This window comes from Crinia signifera, chromosome 12, assembly GCF_055691185.1.
Source record: "Crinia signifera chromosome 12, ASM5569118v1, whole genome shotgun sequence".
In the NCBI taxonomy this organism is placed as follows: domain Eukaryota; kingdom Metazoa; phylum Chordata; class Amphibia; order Anura; family Myobatrachidae; genus Crinia; species Crinia signifera.
In genome coordinates, this window is record NC_139228.1 from 43,148,780 (window position 1) to 43,171,911 (window position 23,132).

At 45.1% G+C, this 23,132-nt stretch overlaps 1 protein-coding gene across 1 annotated transcript; it reads right to left on the bottom strand.

Annotated features, from left to right (window-relative positions):
• Positions 1-1,951: 1,951 nt before the first annotated feature.
• On the bottom strand, positions 1,952-23,066 carry ATP6V1D (ATPase H+ transporting V1 subunit D). Its single transcript, XM_083166984.1, has 9 exons — positions 22,847-23,066; positions 17,692-17,809; positions 14,838-14,917; positions 13,363-13,430; positions 10,393-10,437; positions 9,113-9,216; positions 8,602-8,668; positions 6,070-6,148; positions 1,952-2,992 (listed from the first exon to the last, which is right to left on the bottom strand). Exons 1-9 carry the CDS (start codon positions 22,885-22,887, stop codon positions 2,845-2,847), a joined length of 750 nt encoding a protein of 249 aa, XP_083023110.1. The 5' UTR covers positions 22,888-23,066; the 3' UTR covers positions 1,952-2,844.
• Between the last annotated feature and the right edge of the window lie 66 nt (positions 23,067-23,132).

Sequence of the window (23,132 nt, forward strand, 5' to 3'; positions counted from 1 at the left end):
AATTTTTGTCTCAAAATGGGAAAAACCATGCTCAGTGCAGCCGGCAGGGGGACAGGAGACATCGCATCAGTGTAAACTGATGCGCTATCTCCAGGAGGGGACATCGCCGAAGGGGGGAGTTAACGCTCCCCCGGACAAGATGTTGATACATCTTGTCTGTCTCCCCTCCTACTTCGCCTCGCTAATGAGGCAAAGCAGGAAGTATTATAGCGGCGGGATAAGCGCCGCTATAATACATCTGCCCCATTGTGTGAAGTATAATTTCTGGTGCCTGGGAGGTTTCTGCTTATACCTGCCCAGGTTAGTCCTCCAACCCATATCCAGTACTCTCCACCACTACCCAGCTCCTTACTGACCACACACCAGGGCTTGAAGTGGTCCGGGAGAGGTGGTGGAACTCCGTTCCCCTAACAATGACCCCCCCCCCATTAGGCAGAGCCTAGAAAGTGCCAGGAAATTTGTGCCCTAACACCCAGCAGGGACACATGCGATCCGTTGTGATGGATCGCATGCGTCACTGCTTAGTGCCCGTCCCAGAACGGGTGGTCGGACGGCTAGCCGGTCCGACCACCTAGTCGGGTCCGATGCGCACGGGACCGCGCATCGGACCCGACTACATGTCAGGGAGAGGCGATTTGGTCCGATTTAACGGGCCGATTGGTCGCAATCGGCCGAAATCGGACCAAATCGCCTTGATGTATGCCCAGCATTACTACCTTGCATTGTGATGTCCGCCGTTCAAGCCAGTCTCACCTAATCTCCTCAGGTACTTCCTCCGAGAGCATAACAAATGCGAGTGCTTCACTATACAGCAAAGGGCTTGCATGCTAAGGGTACCCCACTGGCTGCACAGCTGAGCTTCAAAGCCAATCTCCGGGCATCACACATTCATTACATATTATACCACATGCCATAATGCCCATTACGCGAAACACCATAATGCTCATTACACATTATGCCACACGGTAATAACTACTCTGCCAGGGGTTAACATGCTCTCTGTCAGGGGTTAACCTGACCTCCGGCTCCATGTCTGGGCAGCCGCAGCGCTGGCATCTACTAATAATCACCACACTGAAGCAGCAGTACAAGAGCAAGCACTGTCACGGCCTGCAGGGACAATTCTACATTTCTTTGACCATGAGCTGCGCTGCTTGTACCCATGCTGCTGCTTCAGTGCGGTGATTATTAGTAGAAGCCAGCACGGGGGCTGCTGAGACCAGGAGAAGGAAGTCTTAGGGAAGCTGCTGAGAGCTGCAGGACCCCGTCCTCCACGCCGGGTGCCCCCCCTCCCTGCCAGCACCTCATGCACTGGTAAGAGGCCGCCATCCTGCCTACCGCCTTCCTCTCTGTGCTTTGGCCGATACACAGCTAGACACAGCACAATCAGTAGCATATGGCTATACAGAGAGCACAGGGGCTGCTGGAAGCAAAAGACTGCCTGGAGCTAGGCTCTGCCCCCCTCAATGGTGCCTTTTTAAAAGCTGCAAGAAATAGGTCTGTGCCTCGGATTGCTGTTTCGCCTAAACGTATTACCTGGTGTACTATGTGCTGGCCATTGGCAGTGTGGCTGGTGGGGACCGGGATGCAATCTGTGTGCAGCAGTGTTATGTGTACCCCAGAGACAGTGATCTCTGGCCACAAGCCTCAAGAGCTGTCCATATGTAAATGTTTATAACTCAAAAAAAGGAAAAAATCCAATACATCTAGAGAAGCTCTGGAGACTGATCTGGCTCCCTTAGGCACATTTCTAAAGCCGGTCTGGAGGGGGAGGCGGAAATGGTGTCACAAATTTAAAGTGCCAACTCCACTTATCCAACCATCTATACCCCACTGTCATTAAGCTCCAGTGTCCCCTAGTGGATGAAAGAGAAAAATCCCAGATACCTCTGTTTCGGGTTCTTCAATTCCCCCTTAATGTAATAACTATCTAAATAATTACATTGTGGACCACAATTACAATTTTTTAATTTTAAAACAGACAATTACACAATAACTTATGCAACTTAAATAGGCTTCCATATGTCTTATAGGAGTCATCATCTTATCTCCCATAGATCAGCGTTTGAACTGTATTTTGTAATTGAATGAAAAACACGACTCTTTAAAATGTTCACAGTGACGAAGGTGACATAATGGGGGAAATTTACTAAAGGAAATTTGTAAAAAATAGGTGTATTTGTATTTAGAAATACACTTAAGGTGGCCATACATCAGAAAGATATTGTACCCAATCATACAATCTCAACTGATGGTAAGATGGATTGTATGCAGATTGTGTGCACATCTTATGTACATAATCATACAATCAATCAGCAGATGGATTGTATGACTGATTGTAAGATGGATTGTATGCAGATTGTGTGCACATCTTGTGTACACAATCATGCAGTAGATGGATTGTATGATTGATTGTATGATCGATTGTGTGTAGATTGTGTGTCCAAAAACCACCAAGGACTGCTCGGGATTTCAAGGGAAATTGTACACAATCATGAGCGCAATCGATCTTAAGATCGATCTTTCTGATGTATGGCCAGCTTTATTTTTGACATTTACTATCCCGAAAATACGGCAATTCGTATTCGTATTGATAGCACATCAATACGAATAGCCGTATTTTCGGCATAGTAAATGTCAAAAATAAGTGTATTTCTAAATAGAAATACACCTATTTTTTTACAAATTTTCTTTAGTAAATTTCCCCCAATGAAGCACAACGGATATGGCATTAACCACTGCAAACCCCTGACATGCGCAGGGGGCAGTGCAGAGCAAAACAATACACTAAAGTACAACTATTTTGCCCTACACATTATTTATTATTTACAAGTGACAGATTGACTAGTCAAACAGCAGGTCTTCATCACGGTCCTCAGCAAGGAGACTGGACGGCTCTGAAGCTGAAGAACCTCTCAAACTCTGGAACTTGATGCGCTCCAGCTCTGCCTTCTCCTTGATAATTTTCTTCTTCTCTTGGATCTTTTTTAATCTAGTAAAATAAAGAAAATGGAAAGTAAAATATATATATTCTATTGTTCGTATGTATGTGTGCGGTAAACTGCAACAGCTGAACTGATTTGAATGAAGGGTTTTCACCAAAATGTTCCATCAGTTCCTCTGAGTTACAAAGGCTATACATCGTCTTGCTATCATGTTAATTGGCTAATAAGCAAACAAAAGAAAAAAAACTAGGAGAGACTGAGCAGGTTATGAGTCACAAAGCCTGTGTAATTCAAAGTAACCCAGGTAAAAGAGATAGGAGCCCATTTATCATATAAAGGGCGAGATGTATCAAGCTTCAAAAGTGATAAAACGGAGAGTGGTGAACAATCAGCTACTGCCTAATATTTTTAAAACTCAGTCTGTGACATGGCAGGTAAGAGCTGATTGGCTGGTGGTTTATCACTCTCCAGTGTATCCCTTTTGAACCAAATTCACCCGAAAACACCTATATTTAGTATTCCCCGAATGTATGTAGGAGGGACCGTAGCAGGAATCTCTGATCCCACCCGCCTCACTCACAGCCCAATAGGTTTCTGTGGGGGATGCAATGCTGCATCAATGGGTGCCGGACTGGGTCCCGACAGTCATTTACCCGACGTCGGGATCCCGACTGTTAAAATACCAATGCACGGGTTCCCGACGGCCACCGGCTATTCTGCCTCCTGCGGGTCCATGACCCCCATAGAGGGAAAATAGAATAGGTGGCGAGCGTAGCGAGCCACCGTGCCCGCAGTGTGGCGAGCCCGCAAGGGGCTTTGTTGTGCTCGCCACGCTGTCTGAGCCCGGCCTGTCGGGATCCTTGTAACACACCCGCATCAATATCGGGCATTCTGAGATTGCATTAGCCTAAGGGTTAACATGGCAGTGCGGTCAGCAGAGGTCAGTGTTAACCTCACATGTAAAGTCCCCCCGGCACCAGGCAAAGCAGATCGGAAGGGTGGGCTCCTCCCGCAGCCACTGTCCCTGCAGAGACATACATCAGGACACTAGGATTGCGTATTACAATGCAATCCTGGGCAGTAATGCGATCCTTCTTAAATGGGCTCCATAGTATGATAAGCCTACACATATACATACACACACATTGTACATACATACTGTATATAATGTTTGTAGTAGGAAACTGGAGCACCCAGAGGAAACCCACACAAGCATGGGGAAAACATAAAAACTCCATTCCTGATCGTGATTTGGTTATGAATGAAACGGATTACCTCATAGCTGTGAGGTTCAGGCAGTAATGCGAACTTAGGTGTGATGATTATACAAATCCATTATAGAATTCGATTTTATAGCAACAAATTCTATTCCCCAAAATAAGTCTACAGATGTATCCTCGTACATCTTTGTGACTGAGGGCGGGATGTATTAATATACATCGCCGCCCTTCGCCGCCGTGATGCCAGCGCATATGTACTAACATATGTGGCTGGCATCACGATGCAGAGACGGAGGCCCCCCGCGATACCTGGAATGTGGTCTCCGTCACCTCCCTGCCCCCTCCTACATCCCTCACGCCAGGGACAGCTAAGCAGGCTGTCCCCGGCGCCGCCTCCTCCTCCTCCCCCCTGCAGCCGGAAGGACGTCCGGCTGCGTCACTAGGGGGAGGAAGGGCTTCCCTTCCGGGTCCTCCTGGACCAGGTAAGCCAGAGGGAGGGGGAGAGGGGGTCGGTGGGTTTTTCAGCGGAGGCGTTGGGGTTTTAATACATAGGAAAATGCAGTTAAACGGGGGTTTTACCGCATTTTCCCGTTAGTACATCCCGCCCTGAGTATCTGAATCAGCTTACTGCGCTGAAGTGCAGAACTCACTATTCATCAAATTCTACGAGCCCTGAAACTGCGATTGTTTCAGAACCAGCAGGCACATCGCAGTGAGGGACCCGTTGAGCTCACCAGGAGGGAGCAGGCTAGCTGGGGCGGCCTGCCCCCCCCCTCCCCCTTCACATGCGCAGACTAGCACCGGCAATTGCGGTTTTGCTAAGTTTTCCAAAACTGCAACTGAAGCTGAATTAGGCCCTCTGTACACAAAGTGCTACAATGTACAGCTGTCATACTCATGTGCTTTTTCCTCTGTTAGAATATATAAATTTATTTTTTACGCCTAACTCCATGCAACAGCGCCTATTCCCTAGGTCTCTGCCACTGTAATAATTACTTCAGTGTCCTGTCCCCTGATGCAGCCGTCTTTAATTGCCTTGTACTGAAAGTTGTTGTCTTCTTGTTTTTGCTCATTTATGTATTGTTAGGTGCTGCTGAACCCTTGTGGCACCATATAAATAAACGATAATAATAAGAATACATAATATACAAGTGTTATCGCAAATTAATCAGCACAGTCACCTTGTACGTTTCTGTCGCATTGCGACGAAGACGCGTTTTCATCAAAAAGATGAACGCCATTAGAGTTGCACGATACCTGGGGACTCACGTGCGATAAATGGCTTATTCAGGATAGATGTATGAGGAAATATCTGTAGCTATGAATATTTAGCCTAGCCAAAAGCACCTGTAATATGAAACCACATATAGGGGCAGATGTATTATAGCGACGCTTATTGATTGCCTGCCAAAAAGGGGAGCGTAAACTCCCCCCTCCGGCGATGTCCCCTGGAGCAGACGCTCTGTCTCCTTCCCCCCGGCCGGCTGTACTGGGCATTTGCAAGATCTTCTGTGCAGTTTGGAGCCAAAGCTGTCGAAGTCGATAATAGCTGGGGCGGAAGTGTCAATGCTGCAGATCGTTCATATATTTGCCCTGCTATCTTTAAAATAGCAGTGCATAGCACCCCTGTCATTTTAAGACCAGTGGCTTCCACTTACTTGGGGAAGAAGCGGTATAAGTGCACATAACGTGTGCTGATACCCTTCTAACCCATAACGTTATTTCATACATCTACCCCAGTGTCCGTTACTATTGCTAACTGCCCTCCTTCACCTTTATTTGTATACATGTAACTTCCATGGCTGTAAATGATGGTAAATGACCCTGTAGTGTAGACAGGGGACGTGGAATGATGTCATGAAAGGGAGACTGGAAGAATAAACTAATTGGAGAAAGTACTGTACCTGTAGAACTCTTCTCTTTCACGTTCGTCAAGCTCAGTGATAATGTAGGACAGAGTACGTTCAATTTTAGGTATAATCACTGTGGAGAAATAAAACAAAAGTTGTTTTATTGGTGCAGAACATTGGGCCTTATTCTAGTTCACTCTTTCTGACAAAATCCTTCTTAGATGGACAAAACCATGTGCACTGCAGGGGGGCAGATGTTACTAGTGCAGAGAGAATTATATTTGGGTGGGGTTTTACTTCAAAGTGAGATCTATATTGCAGTGTAAAAATAAAGCAGTCAGTATTTACCCTGCACAGAAACAAAATAACTCACCCAACAGTGGCGTAACTATGGAGGGTGCAGGGGATGCAACTGCTATGGGGCCCGGGCCTTGGGGGGGGGGGGGGCCCGTGGCCCTGCATGCAATCCCCTGCACCCTTTTATTGTATTTAAGTAATGCTGCATAGGCAGCATCGGCGGCGCTGTCCCGTATCGTCTTCCATAATCAGCGGCAGTCTGCAAATGCATAGTGTCGGGAGAAGGTGTTCCAGCCTCCCTCCCATCCTGTCCCCTCCCTCCTCTCTTTATTTTTGCCAGGGCTCGACGTCACTATCTAGTGACCACTGACCAGCCCCGGCGTAATTCATGCAGCACCTCATACTGTCTGCGCTCTAGGGCTGTTCCAGCCTCCCTCCCCATCCTCCTCCACTCTCTATTGCTGCCGGGGCTCTAGTGACCAGCCCCGGCTTGAATCACGCAGCACCTCTGATGCTGTTGTCTGCGCTCTCCCGCTGTTCCAGCCTCCCTCCCCGTCCTCCCCTCTCTATTGCTGCCGGGGCTCTAGTGACCGGCCCCGGCGTGAATCACGCAGCAGCTCTGATGCTGTCTGCGCTCTCCGGCTGTTCCAGCCTCCCTCCCCGTCCTCCCCTCTCTATTACTGCCGGGGCTCTAGTCGCCAGCCCCGGCGTGAGTCACGCAGGACCGGGAGCTGCCTGCAGGAGAGAGAGGATGATTGGCAGAGCTGCACAGTCTGCAGCAGCTGAAGCCCGGCACCGACAAGGAGACCCCGCTGGAGGTATACAGCAGCACTTATGCTTCAGTTCAAAGTGTAGGGAGGTGCTGTCTTCTTGACAACCCCTCTCTCTCCCTGTCTCTCTCTTTCTTTCTTTCTCTGTCTGTCTACATGACACTCTCTCTCTCTCTATTGCTTCCCTCTTTTCTCTCCCTCCCTGACATTATCTCTCACTCTTGCTCACACCCAGAGGCGTACCTAGATAATCATGGGCCCCATAGCAAAATATTGTAAGGGCCCCCTATTTAGCAACTGATGGTGATAAATGTATGTAAAACATATACTTAGACAGCAAAGATGGGCCCCCTTCAGCTCTGGGCCCCATAGCAGCTGCACCCCTTGCACCTATGGTAGTTACGCCTTTGCTCACACCCCTCCTTTCTCCACCCTCTTTCTCTTTCACCTCTCTCCCTAACCACCCCTCTGTCTCCCCTCTCTTTTTCCCCAACACCCTCTTTGACTCTCAATTCCTTCTCTCTTTCTTCCATTGAAGTGAAAATTGGGTGGGGGGGAGGGGGGCCCTTTTCAAGATTTTGCTATGGGGCCCTGAAGTTGCTAGTTACGCCCCTGTCACCCAAATCTAATTCTTTCTGCACATTTTACATCTGCCCCCCCCTGCAGTGCACATGGTTTTGTCCATCTAAGAAGGATTTTGTCAGAAAGAGTGAACTAGAATAAGGCCCATTGACAGAAAAAAAACCTTTGTGTAGAACAGGGGTATCCCAACATGCAGCTCTCCAGCTGCTGTGAAACTACACTTCCCAGCATTCTTTGCTATAGTCTTGCTATTAATTCATGTTAAAACTTTGGCTGGGCATGCAGGGATGTGTAGTTCCACTGCAGCTGAAAGACCACATGTGGAATAGACAAGAGGGCCCATTTACCACTCAATATTTGCAGATAATTCCCCAAAAATACTCGGAATACCAGGTCCACCTGAATGATACCTCCCTGACCTGATGTGCCATACACCAGGTCTCTATTGTGCTACTAGAGCAGACAGTGGTAATGAAAGTACAAAAGTGTGGTGATAATCCTGCTTGCCCATCTGCAAGTGCTGAACACAAAAATGGAGGGAGATTTCTTCTCGCTGGACTGCATGACATTTTCTATGGTTAGATCAGGGGTTCCCAATCTTTTTTGAATCACGGAACCCTAGAGTATAAGATTTTTCTCACGGGCCCCCCTAACCCCCCATGGTTTATATGGGATTCTTAGGGTCAGTTATGTGGTAAATGGCAGGATTTGCTTCTGTTTGTACACATTTTATGATTGCCAGCCACCAGCACTGGTTTTGCGCATAAATAATTAACCATTAATTATTTGAGTTGATCCTAGACCACACACCCAGGGCACCCCTGCATGTGTCGAAGGCGTCCCAGGAGCCACGGCACACAGTTTGGGAACCACTGGGTTAGATGTTCCTATACACAATTATATCTGGATAGTAAGAAAGTCATTTTGGTTTACTTACCATGTTCTATGGCATTAACACGCCTGTTTGTGATTTTAATAGCTTCATCCAGAGTGACGAATGACGTCTGTAAGAATACAAATTAAAATGTCTATTGGCTGATCCCAATTATCTGCATACAGCACAGCAGGTTCCATTGTGCTTTACAATTGTAACTAGTGATAAAACAAACTGGGAAGTTATAGTCAGGCAAATGGTAGAAGGGCCCTGCTTGCTATAAATCATTTTGTTAGCTATAATGCTTGGTAACAAGGCCATCCCTCAGTTGTAGGGGAATACTATATATATTTGGACCCCTTTGCTATGTTAGACGTTGCGGACATGCCGGGAGCTTATGTTGCATGACCTAGCATTGGGTGCAGGGTTTAATATATGTATGCAATGAGCCTGTATAGCCTATTAGGAGGAGGCAAATAACCCACTGGCTGCAAAGATAATGGTATAAAACATCTACATCCGAGCAGCTGTCATTATTGCATTATAGTGTGTATATACATATCCCAGTTTATACCTGCAAAGAAGCCAGTTCTACCAGCAGCTCCACAGCCTTTGCATAGTTTCTCTTGAGTTTAGCTAGCTGCTCGCCACCTCTCGCAAGGCCAGTTAACTCGTAACCTGGAGGACAAAGGAAAGAAGGTGAGTGTGCACGGCATCCTAGAGGAGCTCCACAAATGTTCAGATTAAGGCCCTTATTCTGGCTCACTCGCAAAGGCAAATTCCTTCTCAAAATGGACAAAGCCATGTGCACTGTGGGTGAGGGTGGTGGTGGTGGTAGTGGTGGTGGGGTGCGGGTTAGATGTAACATGTGCAGAGATATTTAGGTTTGGGTGGCGTTTTTACTTCAAAGTGAGATCTATATTGCAGTGTAATTATAAAGCAGTCTGTATTTTCCTTGCACAGAAACAAAAACAAATGTATCTCTCTCTGCACATGTTACATCTGCCCCCTCCTCCCCTGCAGTGCACATGGTTTTGTCCATTTGAGAAGGAATTTGCCTTTGCAGGTGAACCAGAATAAGGGCCCAAGTGTAAGATTTAGGCCTAATATGTGTACAGGGAAAAGCTCAGAAAAGAATAGACACAAAAGGATGAGAACTAAAAAGTCAATGTCCAGTTCAAGGACTTGATTCAGAGCTGAAAAGACTTTCTATATTTATGCAACTGAGCAATTATTTGCAACCGTAAAAAAGGTCTGAAACCCCATACGGTGCACAGAGTGTATGCACAAAGCGCTGTTATGGACGAATCACACAGTGGGCCTGATTCAGACCCTTTCCATGATCCCTGAAAGTCGCGACTCAGCAATTTCCTTAGATCTGCGCGTGTGCTAGCACTTACACTGCCTTGACCACAGTTCAAGTATGGGGTAGGGATGGTGACAACGCAATGACAATGGACCATTTGTGGAGGCGGCGAGGCAGCGTTTTGTGGAAGTGGTGCGTGATGGCTGCGTGATGTCACACGCAGCTGCTGCAACCCCAAAGATGGCCGACCTGCCCCTGGCTTTGCAGTTAAGCTGTGCAGTCAGTAACATGTGAGCGCTTCATGCTCGCACTTTAGTGATATGCCTGCAAAATTTTATGGGCACATCACGGGGCAGAACCCGGCATGCAGGGCGCTCTATCCCAGTGCTGGGCGGCCCCCATCGCATGCTGGCGCCGGGAATTTTAGTTTATCAAATCCTCGCTAAACTACAGCTCACTTTTAATCAGGCCCAGTAACCAAAATGTGGCAGAAAAGTGATGGTGCTCATGGGTAGTGGGGATTTATAGAAAGATTGATCCATACTCACTATCTCCTCCTTCTTGATAGTGCTCAAACACTGGTAAAGTTACACCTGAAAGAAGCAACAACATTTGGTTTACATCCCCCTTTCCCAACAATGTTCGGTGTATAATCAGATGGTTTAGTAAATCAGGACTGCTGGGGATGGCCTTAGTTTTGCTAACTGAATACTACTGTATTAGCAGTGGTTCTGTCCAGTATGCATCGGCAGATTGACAATGTACATCCCATCCACAATAACAAGTCATTGACATGGTGATTATTTTTATTATAGTTTGCTGTGAGCACCGATGGTGCCTGACCTATCACCTTTAACTAAAATTTAAGTTGACAGTATGGTTCCCACAAGGGCTGAGGCACAGTTTCCCCCTGCTATGCACAGAAATGGTGTTATCTTGGAAGTAACCTGATCCACCTTGGGCTGAGAATACTACCAATCAGAATCTTTGATAATTCCTTTTGTAGCAGTCCATACAACGGGTCCGCTCCCTCCTAGATAAAATGGTATGTAATGGAAATTTTCATCTTCCCAAACTCAACGTCACCAAGCGGAGCCCTTTTTGACCAAGATGTTTTCACCACTTGAGTAGGGTTTAGGAAACAGATTTGCTTTGAAGGTGGATGATCCTTTAGAGATCCAGTCAGAGTTACAGTGTATCTGTACTGGTATTTCATTAGTGTCAACATGATGAAAGTCAACGTGGTCAATCACACTGCAATCATGCTGCATCCTACATGATATCTGGTTGACATTCATCATGTACGATGCAGGATGCTTGCAATGTTGTTGGTGACCATGTAGACTTTCGTCATGCTGACACTACCAAAAGCTGACATTATTAGAATGTGGAGAAAATATCCCTGGTGACCTAGTGGTGACTTGCCTGGTAACACAGGTGTGGAGACTCCAGCGGTCAGCTGATGAGGACTTCTGGAAGATCCAATGGTGCTTCCTGTGGTTTTGCCAAACTTAACCTCTAACCTCTTTCCCTAGTGCTTAACCCTAACCGCCTCCTCCTCCCAGAGCTTATACCCCCTTGTGTGTAACCCTCCATTGTCCATGCAGAATGTTGGCATGCTCAGTTTGACTATATTACATACTCAGAAAACCTTTTGTCCTGGATAAATATACAGCAATCGTTGGGTATCACAAGACATTGGGTATGCAATGTCCTCTCCTTTTGGGTATGGCTACACAATGTCATGGTTACCATGACATTTACATCCAACTTTAGGCAAGAAAGTTGTGCAGCATATTGTTTATTGAGAGGCCAATCCGAATTAGTCCCAAATCAGATTATCCATAATTTGATGCACGGTTGCCCTTCTGTGGTTCTGAACAGGTCTGCCTACTCTTTGTTCCCCACAAGCGACCATTAGCCATTTACAATCACAGGCTTTGTGCTCAGAGGTTTTTGTGTGGCTGCTGACTAACAAGTGACACAATAATTCACCAGTTCAGCCATTTGGCTAATGCTCACACAGCTGCTGCAATGCGCCAACCATGGCACATTCAGAGTCTGTCAGTTTGCGTGATACACTCCATAAGTCTCTGCATACTGTCACCTTTCCCTTCCTATACAGAATTAGACCTCCTACGTCAGCATCATCTGTGCTAATCACATGGTGGTCATAATAATTTGGCCATTGAGTATATATCTACATCATTAAATGGATGCATATGTTCAAGTATTTTAATATTAGATTGATGCTTTTATCTGATTTATTGGAGTCAACAAGCTGTCCTGTGCTCCTAAAAATAAACATTGTGCCCAGTTACAAAGGATAGGGACTTTAAATCGTTGACATTGTCCAGTGTGTGCCCACTCCCATGGGTTGTTCACTGCACCTTCAGGTTGGTCGAGCAGGGTATGGGTCATAGGGTTGACAAGTGGAAGGTCGACATGCATCAAGGTTGACATGCATCAAGGTTGACATGCATCAAGGTTGACACGGCAGTTTCCACTTTTTTATCCCAGATGTCAACTAAAAAAGTGCACCGCGTCCCCTTCCTGTGCTCGCCTTGCTTCGGGCATGGGGCCAGATGCACTAAGCTTCAAAAGTGATAAAATGGAGAGTGATAAACAACCAGCCAATCAGCTCCTGCCTGACGTTTTTCAAACACAGCCTGTGACATGGAAAGTAGGAGCTGATTGGCTGGCTGTTTATCACTCTCCATTTTATCACTTTTTAAAGTTTAGTACATCTGGCCCATAGTTTTTATTCTCTATTTTATTCTCACACCATGCCCAAATGGATGGTAGGGCATGAAATACTGCCTGTCGGCACATGTCGGCTCAAAAAAAATTGAAAAACTCATGACTATCTTTTGACTGTCGACCTAATGTATGTGTCGATCCAATGACCCTGTAGACCTAATCCCATGTTGAACTTCATGCACGTGAACCTTCCTCTTATCGATCTACTGATCGTATACCGGTCGAGCATGCAGCTCAATCTGATGATATCACCAGCAACAGCATACACCTGAATGTGGCCACTGATGACCTATCATTAGGTTGTTTGTCATAGGCCGGTTTCACACACTCTGGCTCCTGCCGGACGGTGAAATCCCGCACGGCCAGGGAGCCAAGCCGCACACATTAGTTGTGAATGGACACTATTGTGTCTATTCGTACGGGACGGCCACGGCCCGGCCGCACGGTTGCAGCCGGATCCCGCCACTGGAAGGGACGGCTGCCGGGCTGTGGCCATCCCCTCCATGATAAACTACTGTGTGCGGCACAGCTCCCTGGCCGTGCGGGATTTCACCGTTCGGCAGGAGCCGGAGTGTGTGAAACCGGCCTTAAAGTTCAAGGGAAAATCGAATACAACGTTGGCGTCTTATATGTATGTGTATCCAGCTTAGTCATACAACTAGATTTGTGAAATCCTGCCCCCTACTGGTAAAATACAAGAATATATATTTAGATTAATCCTAGATTGTATCATTTCATCTTTGCAAATCAGTGAATACCTGCTACGTTGTCTTTCTTCGCTCTAACCTTCACTTGAGCTTTATTCACGTTCTGGATAACAGTTGTGCTGCGAGAGACAAAAGTGAACATTTTGTTACATTTAAGCTGACAGTTTATAAAGTAGCTGTTAGCAACTAGAGGAACCACACCAATGGCAGATCCAGTTGTTTTGTCTGAGTATCAAAGGACTGGACATGTATCAAGTTCTGTGACATATATGGTTATGGGGGTTACTCTTGGTCATTCATAAATTCACAGCCTTGCAAGTCCACCAAACCCCGCCCGGCGAATGCAGCGTGTGTTCACACGCAGGGCCTGCGAATGGATGTTAAACATAAACATCAATCGCAGCCTGTGGGTGAACCTCCGAATGATGTAGAAAGTGCACGCATATTTAAGTGACTCTCAGGTCACTTAGCTTTGCGTGCACCCTCGGGAGGAAGTGGGCGGGCAGCTATCATTCGGTGATGTCAGCTGCTTGCCCCCGGCACCGACGTCACGGCCAGATTACCATGGGCACGACTATCCAGACTATCCAATAATCTGTTCACCATGGCCAAACGCACCCTACATCTGCACATGCGCAGAAATGTGTCTGCGCATGTGCAGACTCACACCATCGAACCCCTTGCGAACGAAGGGGTCCGTATAAACAGACCTGAATAAGGTCCATAATCAGTGTGGTCATAGTCTGGCTGCATGTACCAGCATACCTGGTCAAAATATGATTAATCCATATCAGTGCTTGGCAGAAACAACTGGTCATCTCTGGCCCACACCAGGAGCGGCCTGACTGCTATATTGGGCGACACTATGCTCCAAGCACAGGCAGCAGGAGGGGAATGAGGAGCCGGGGGGTACGTCCCAGGGGAGGTCAGAGCCACATCGGCACTGCCAGAAGCTTAAATGACAGGGGCTGCTGTGATTGGACAGCAGCTGGATCTGCTGTTCAATCACATCAGCCCTTGACAATAAGGCACTTCGAGAATTGCCTCTTTTCATATTATTTTTAAAGGGCTTTTTAGCCCACTGCTTAGCCCCGCCACATCCCCTTGCAGTTGTTAGTGGGAGGCACGCTAATTGGTGCCTCCCAAACTATTTAAAATACTGCAAAAATAATATAAAGAAAATACCTATGACACAGAATATGTGTCATTGGTATATTATTTGTATTATTTTAAACAGAATGAAAATCGAAGCACTGTCTCCCCTGACGCATATGCTTCTGTTACTGTGTTGTGGAGAGAGGTGCATTTGCTACTAATGTAGAAATTATGCTTATTGCCTAAACAGCCAACTCAGAATAGGTAAAAAAATTTTACAATCGATAAGGGCTCAAAAGTTTTAGAAATAAAAAACATTAACAACCCTATAACTATCTCCAGCTATGAATCGAACAATTTAGTAATAGTGGTATATCCGTGTTACACTGATTGGGATTAATGTGGTTATTTATGTACTTTGGAACACTCACCTGAAATCTCCTGCTGCAAATTTGGCTTCAGCGAGTGAGAAAGCAGCCTCCCTCATAACCTCACCCATTAGCATCTTTGTCTACAATACAATGGTCAGACCAATAGGAGACAAAATAAGGAGTAAGCTGCTAAAATATAAATCATGCAGTGATAATCAACATACCAGACATCTCAAATGAAAAAAAAAAAAAAAATAATTTAAGGCGTGGTCATATATATTTACACCGGAAGCATCTACTACTGTATGCACCAAATCTAATGCTAAGGGTAGCCAATATATGAGAGCAACCACTCTAATTGCACAAAGGACCATGTTATTACACCTTGTTGAGTACTCATAGGGGTAAAGGTCATATCCAGCGATTTGCAGGCAATGTTTTAAAGTGGAAATCATTTAAAAGGCAAATGGTTTTGCATTGTAAATGATTGCCTCTTTAAAACATTGGCCAGACATACCTATGCCTGCAAATTGCAGCAAATTACAATTAGGGTCTGATTGAAACCCATACGCAGGGCTGCGAATTAGCAAGACTGCGCATGCACACGGGACGCTGTGCGGATACGCGGGGTCCCCTTGCAAAATCTCTCAGTGTGTATGTACCTTTAAAGTCGCATATGGTTTCCCTTTAACTCCCCGGGTGGCTGGATCACATAGGATATATCCTATGCGGTCCTTTTGCATGCAATGTATTATATGCAAGCATAGTCATGGCTGCTTGAACCGATACATTTTTGTGGCAGCCATGACTATCTCCAGCTCCGATCCCATGCGCACGGGACCGCGCATCGGAGGTAAAACACATATGTTTTGTCACTTTTCATGCGATTTCTAAGCGTGATGCATCAGTATCAGTTGAAAAGCGCCCAAATCTGACTAGTGCATGTCACCTTTAGTATTTTAATCTGCTACAGAGGGGTAAAAGGGCATCTTGGTATCATGGCAGCTTACAATGAAGGCTAGAAAATGCCTGTTTGGGTGAGGCTCACAAGCCAGCCCTGTATAGATGTTCCCCTCTGTATCGGGAAGAGGAGTACATAGAACTGCAATGTAATGGTGTGCTGAGCATATATGCCTGCGTAGGGACTTGCAGGGAATTGGGGTCCCAGGAAGATGGGCCGCAAGCTTGTTCTTATTAACATCTGACAAAACACCCTGGGCCAGATGCACTAAGAATCGAGAGTGATAAACAGCCAGCCAATCAGCTCCAACCTGCATGTCACATGGCCCCCTCTCTTATCTACTATATACACACATCAATCTGCAGTATATTGTTAATGTCAATAGCAAAAGTCTTATTGTTTTGTATACATATATTGCATCAATACTGCCAAGCGACTGGTACCATGTACTATACGGGTAAAACCGAATGCGAGCGTATTTCTGTTTGGTGTGGGGGGGGGGGGGGGGGGGGGGTAAAAAAGCATGATGTACACCTTTATTCTTACACAGACACTTGATTTCAGTTTGTACTCACCCCTCTCACATCTAATGTAAGGGTATGCAGTCAAAGTCACTGATCATAATGCTGAAACTCATATTATCGGGAGCAGAAGATCATCAGTGATGACACTGACATGGTTAAATTTCACCTTATTAACGTTAATTGGAAATGTCATTCTGTTTAGTGCCTCCACTGATTAATAACCCAACAGCGCTGTCTCTCCACTATAAACATAAATGTACACAACCACTGTGGACAGAACGGTTATGTATAGCAATCAGAAAAAAAATTGTATTGATAAACTCTGGTGAAGACTATCAATCACTATGGTTGTATTCGGCCTCTCCTGGGTCTGGTCGATGAACCAAAGCAATAAGACTGACCTTAAGACAGAGCACTATATTCACATAAGGGTTTCTTTAAAATGGTAAGTAACTTCCCTCAATGTGGACCTCATGAGCCAATAGAATAAACAGTTGTCTCACAAACTGGAGGAGGAAAACTGACCTTCAGAACATACCCTATATGCCTATAAGGGTTTCTTTAAGCGATAAATGATAAAACCAAAGTCTGTGTTCACGCTCCTAAAACCTTGACCACCATCACCAATCTGCTAACACTTTAGAAAGATGACTCACCTTGGGGTAGGCCCTATGTGCACATCAAGGTATCTTTTCTCTGACCACCGATTTTTATAATGGATAAAAGCTTGTGGTGCAGGGAAGTCTGTTTAAAGCAGAATTTATTGGTGGTAACATGAAAAAAGGATATACTTTATCAGAAAAAAACCAGACTAAAATAGATAAAATCAATAAAAAAAAAACACACAATGATAATGGAGACTATCCTCAAATCTCCTTATCTGTAAATGAGTAAAGAGGAAAAAACTGCTAGCATGGATTAAGCAGGTCTCAACAACAGGATTATGTGCAGCCTCCACTCACCAACGCGTTTCAGGCTTGTAGATAGCCCTTTTTCAGAGAGGGAAGATACTTAACATTTTAAAGAAACCCTTATGTGAATTTAGGCCTCTGTATCAAGGTCAGTCTTATTGCTTTGGTTCATCGACCAGACACAGGAAAGGCAGAGGGAGTTTATCAATACAATCTTGTCTGATTGTTATACTGTACATAACCGTTCTATCCAGTCTTTGTGTACATTTCTGTTTATAGTCGAGGGACAGCGCTGTTGGGTTATTCATTTGTGGAGGTGTTAAGTGCGTGAGGAATTGGTAATTCCCAGAATATACCCAGAGCAGCAGTCTCAGGGGTGAGGTCTATACTCCCATACGGATGGCAGGCATTAGGAACACGTTGACGTGTACAAATGTTGATATTTTCTCATTGACACACCCCATGTAAGCTCTGTGTACATTCCCTACAGGAGTCACAATTAAAACGACAAATTGCACCTCAATGATTTTTTTAAGGATCTGCCGGAAACGCATGGTTAAGGCATCAGACTTTTTCTTCAGAAGGTTGCGTCCTGTCTGGGCACCTTTTAATCGTGCTTTCATGATGGTCTGGGCCCTTGAGGAAAAAAGAAACAAAGCAAAATATGGGTCATTCTTATCAATTATGTTATCAAGTACCTAATGAAAAAAGGTAGGTTCTTGTTTAGTTGCATGGCGGCAGCATGGCCGCCCGCTACTTCTGGGTTCAGCGCTCTGCAAACTTTCTAAAATAAAGTCCATGCCAATGTGAATAGTTCATACTCCCACTATCCATGTTGGCATGGAGTTGATTTTAGATAGCGTGGCGAGCGTAGCCAGCCAGTAGCGTGGGCAAGCAAAGCAAGCCCCACAAGGGGACACAGACGCTGCTGCGACTGAGACGCTGCCGCTGTGAAACTAAACAAGTACATAAATGTACCTCTGATCAGCATAGCGTAGTAGTATAATAATCAAGTTCCGGCTACCCTATTACTCTATTCTGTAATAGTTTGGTGTAATAAAGTGCAGTTTTCTACAATTATACAAAAACACCTGGTAGTTGTTGGAAGGTTTCCCCTACAGAACACATAAAAGGATATTGAAGGATCATGCTGTACATTTCCATGACATACAGGACGTTGCTTTGTGCCACATAACTTATTTGTCAGTTTTTGTTTTACCTTTCCACAAAGTGTATTTAATAGTGGATTATGGGCAGTGCTATTTCCTCCAGGTAGGAGAATCAGTAAATCCTATTCTATCTCCATTTACAGATGTGTCCTCATACACCATTGCTGTAGTCGTACCAAACAGCCCCCCTCGGCGTACCAGGTCCTGTGACCAGGATCGCTGATTCGGGACACTTAGGGGTATAGTTATTAAAGTGTGGGTTTTAGAAGTGGAGATGTAGCAACCAACAGAATAAGGATTTTATCTTCTAGAACAGTGGTTCGCAAACTCGGTCGTCAAGACCCCACACAGTTCATGTTTTCCATGTCACCTGACAGGTGCACTCATTACTGACTGACACATTTTAAAAGATCCATAGGTGGAGCTAATTATTTCACTTGTGATTCTGTGAGGAGACCTGCAAAACATGCGCTGTGTGGGGTCCTGAGGAGCGACTTTGAGAACCTGTGTTCTAGAAGATACGAAATAAGTGCAGTGCAATAAGATCTGAGCACCATAGGGCCCTACTCTGGAGCAGTGGTTCTCAACCTTGGTCCTCAGGACCCCCCAACAGTTCACGTTTTCCATTCTCCACACAGAATCACAAGAGAAGTAATTAGCTCCACCTGTGGATCTTTTAAAATGTGTCAGTTAGTAATGAGTGCACCTGTGCACTTGCCGGGTGACCTGTAAAACATGAACTGTTGGGGGGACCTGAGGACCGAGGTTAAGGAACACTGCTCTAGAGCACATGTGCAGGTCTCTGTAAAAACGGTGCAGCGGTAATTTTTGCTGCTGCATTCAATGCGGGGCTCCGGAGGGGTGAGTATAAAAAAAATCTTAATATTACATTGTGTGTGGTGTGGGGCCCCTGTGGTTCAGGGGCCTGTGTGTACAGCATACATTCTAAGTACGCCACTCTGTCAGGGGTATCCACACAAGACCACAAGCATAGGCCAGACTGCAGAGATAAAGTGAACTGAAATAAATGCAGGCGATGCCTCAGATGTGAAGGTCACAGTTTTATTCTACAGACAATAATGCTTTGTTGGACCCATCTAACAACCTATTATTATCTAGTCCTAAAGAGAAACTACACAATTAATGTCTATGGATCAATCTCGATATTACCATCACTTATTATGTATTCTCAATGCTCAGGTTGTATTTATAGAAGAATCATTTACAAACATCCAGTCAAAATGACGTAACATAAAGGTGCCCATACACGGTACAATTTTTGTATACAATATCGCATTGCATTGCCATGAGATGAGATCTAGTTCAAATAGTATGTGCAGCACAAACTGTTTGAGCTGTGTGACGGGAGCACGCATCTCATCGCACCCAACAATTGTACTGTGTATGGGCACCTTTACAGTAATGTCAGCACCAGCGGCTGTGTGTGCACAAATGGAGCAACACTTAAATTGCTCCAGTGTGCGCCATCTAATGGCCGCTGGTACGCACAACACTAGATTTCCCCCAGAGAGATTTGGCCTTTTATTATATAGGAGATATATTGGTACTTGTGTATTATCTGGGAGCCCGATTTTATCATTGCATGCCGCTACTTAAGGCATGCAATGTGATTTTTCATTGTAAAGACCAGATTTTTAATTGTATAGTCACCCATGGGTGATTTCATACCCCCACTATCCACTATGCATGGAGTTGATTTTATATAGTGTGGCGAGCCACCGAGCCCGAAGCGTGGCGAGCGCAGCCCCGCGAGGGGACGTGGATTACTTTACATGTATTCTGCGTCCGCTCGCCACACTATTTAAAATCAACTGCATGCGTAGTTGGATAGTGGGGGTATGAAATCACCCATGGGTGACTATACAATTAAAAATGGGGTCTTTACAATGAAAAATCGCATCGCATGAATTGTATGCCACTATATTGCATGCGATGAAAAAAATCGGGCGCCCAGATATTACACAAGTACCGATATATTTATAAACCTTACTTATATATACACAATTAATGAGCCAAAACTTTTATAAATGTATGTAAACCAGAGGGTATGTTTCTTAGTTTTTGCCTACTTTGAATACGCAAATAATTTGTGTCAAACGTGCTATTAAATCTAAGCCCAAATGACATACTGTTTTACTGCAAGCTCTTATTTATATAAAAAAAAACACAATAAAGGAAGAGAGATTTATCAAAGTTTGGAGAGAGCTAAAGTACCAACCAATCAGATTATTTCAGTGGAAGGAGTTAAAAAGGCATGTAGAAACAGAGAATGTGACAATCTACCTGCTCCTAGTTCTGACCAAACTTTGCTCACCCAAATGCTGCCCTGCGTCCAGTTAAATCTGGAAACGCTACAAGCTTATTTTGCCTAAACACAAGGTTTGCTTATATTGACATAACACACACCTCCTGCTGTTCTGTGGAAAGCAAGCAAAGTAAAATCCAATATGGTTTCCAATAATGAAGGACTAGTAAGGTCTTTACAGAGGCAGAACTCTGGGAGGCAATGGAGTCATCTGCCGCCGGGCTCCTGCTCCCAAGGGGGCACCTCTCCTACCCTTTGAGTTTGAATCAGTTAATTGAAAGCCGTTGATATTGCTTCTGTGGCTGACTCCTCCTGGCAGGACCATAGATGTCACACTCTCTATTCTAAACATAATATCCATAACATACATACATATATTTCTATAAGATGGTGTGTGTGTTGGGGGGGCACCAATATTTATCTTGCCTCCGGGCAACTGGGACGAACTTACGCCACTGGGTCTTTATGTGGTTATGAATGGTAACTTCCACAGGATGGACTATGCATTAAGTAAACCAATGTATGAATGTCAGAGTAAAACAGGTGGTTTTTAATATTTTAGTAAATGAATAACATTGCCAAGGTCAATATGCCAAAAACTTCAAATCTCATTAAAATGAAAATAAGAACCAGACTTTTTTTTGTACTCAATTAATTAATCTGTACGGGTGTTAAGTAATTTCACATAACAAACATTTTAGCGTTCATTGTAGCGCCCTGCATCTTCCAAAACCTGTGCAGTTCCCTCCCTGCCTGGGGTGCCACAATCTGATGTGGGGCCTGTAGCACAATGTGGTCTGTACTTCAGCACTGATTTGCAGACCAGAATGCTTTGATGCTTATAGCACAGAGAGCGACGCCCCAGGCAGGGAAAAGGACCTGCATGGGTTTTGAAGAGGCAGGGTGCTAGAATGAACACTTTACTAATTTCAGGTCAAAATAAATGTAAAGAAAACCCACTGAAAATGATTCTCACAGCTTTTTCTATCTAAAAGTCAAGGAATTTATTCCAGGAAGTTAAAGAATTAGACATGGCGAGAGAACTACACTATAAATGGGCACTTCCCTTTAGTGAATGACTAAATGCAACCACTACAGAATTGTTTCTGTAACCCCCCCACCACCCAGGTATTTTCATTGCCAGACACAAGTGAATCTGCACCAACACTTAGCACAATGGTAGTCCATAATTCATTAGGCTTGCATTGGGGGTAATTGAATGTTCTGAGAAGCATAGTTGGTGTGCAGCTGCACATATCACTTACAGTACCCAAACCTCACAACATTCCTGCAATCTCTATGGGATAGGTATGTGTCACTGGGTTGAACACTGAAGGTCAATAGGGCTTAAGTCAACACCTAAAATAGGTCTACCTGGCGAAGGTTGACAGAACCTTAGCCATGTTGGAGGGTCGACAGAAGCATTAGGTCGACAATGGCAAGGTCGACATGAGTTTTTAACGTTTTTTGTCCCAAATGTTGACATGGACACCATCAAAGTGTACCTCTACGCTCAGCACGCTATTTTGTTCTCCCACCACGCAGTACTGGATGGTAGGGACCTGTTGGCACATGTCGGCAAAAAAAAGGAGTGAAAAACTCATGTTGACCTTTTGAGTGTGGACCTTGCCATTGCCGACCTAATGCTTGTGTCGACCTTCCAACCCTGTTCATCTTAGCCATATAGACCTATTTCAGGTCTTGACCTAAGCCCTGTCGACCTGGTTGACCTAGTGATCGTATGCCTATGGGATGTGAGGGGGAAACTGTACAATGGCGGTCACGACGAGGTGCCAGCTTTCCAACCATTCCTCAGGAGCCTTCCTGGCTAACAAATCCAACCAATGTTATATACACTCCCTTACTGAACAGGCCAGATGAATAATAAGTGTTAGAGTGAGGGGGTGCATAATATGTGCCCACTGTATAAATAACTGTTTATATAGAGATTTATAACATATAAATGGATGCCAACACCTGCAGGTCAGGATTGAGTGGGATGAATTAGTTTAATCTGCATTTTCTATAAGCATGTGTTTGCCCCCAATTGCCTAATGTATACTAAAGCATAAGGATGGTGATTAATAGAGTGGAATATGAGGAGAGAGAGACTCAGCAGATGGAAGGATAGGTGTATATCATACTGTACTGTATATCGCTGGTCACCACTATACGTACATCCGGGAAGGGAACACTTCGATCCTGTCTTTGCCCGACATCTTGTCTCCAGCACAGGGCACAGCTCAGTCAGGGTCTCCGTTTCCCGTGTCACTCACACACACTGCTGTCACTGGGCTGCTCTGTCTTAGCGCTAGGTCATGTGACGAGGAGTGTATTAGGGAAGGCCGATTCGAGGCTGTCCCTATGTGCAATCACATGACCGCGTACAGCAGATGGCAAAGCCTCCAGTATGTCACGTGATCCGTTGATGACTTCCTACCTGCCAGTAGCCGACTCAGCACAG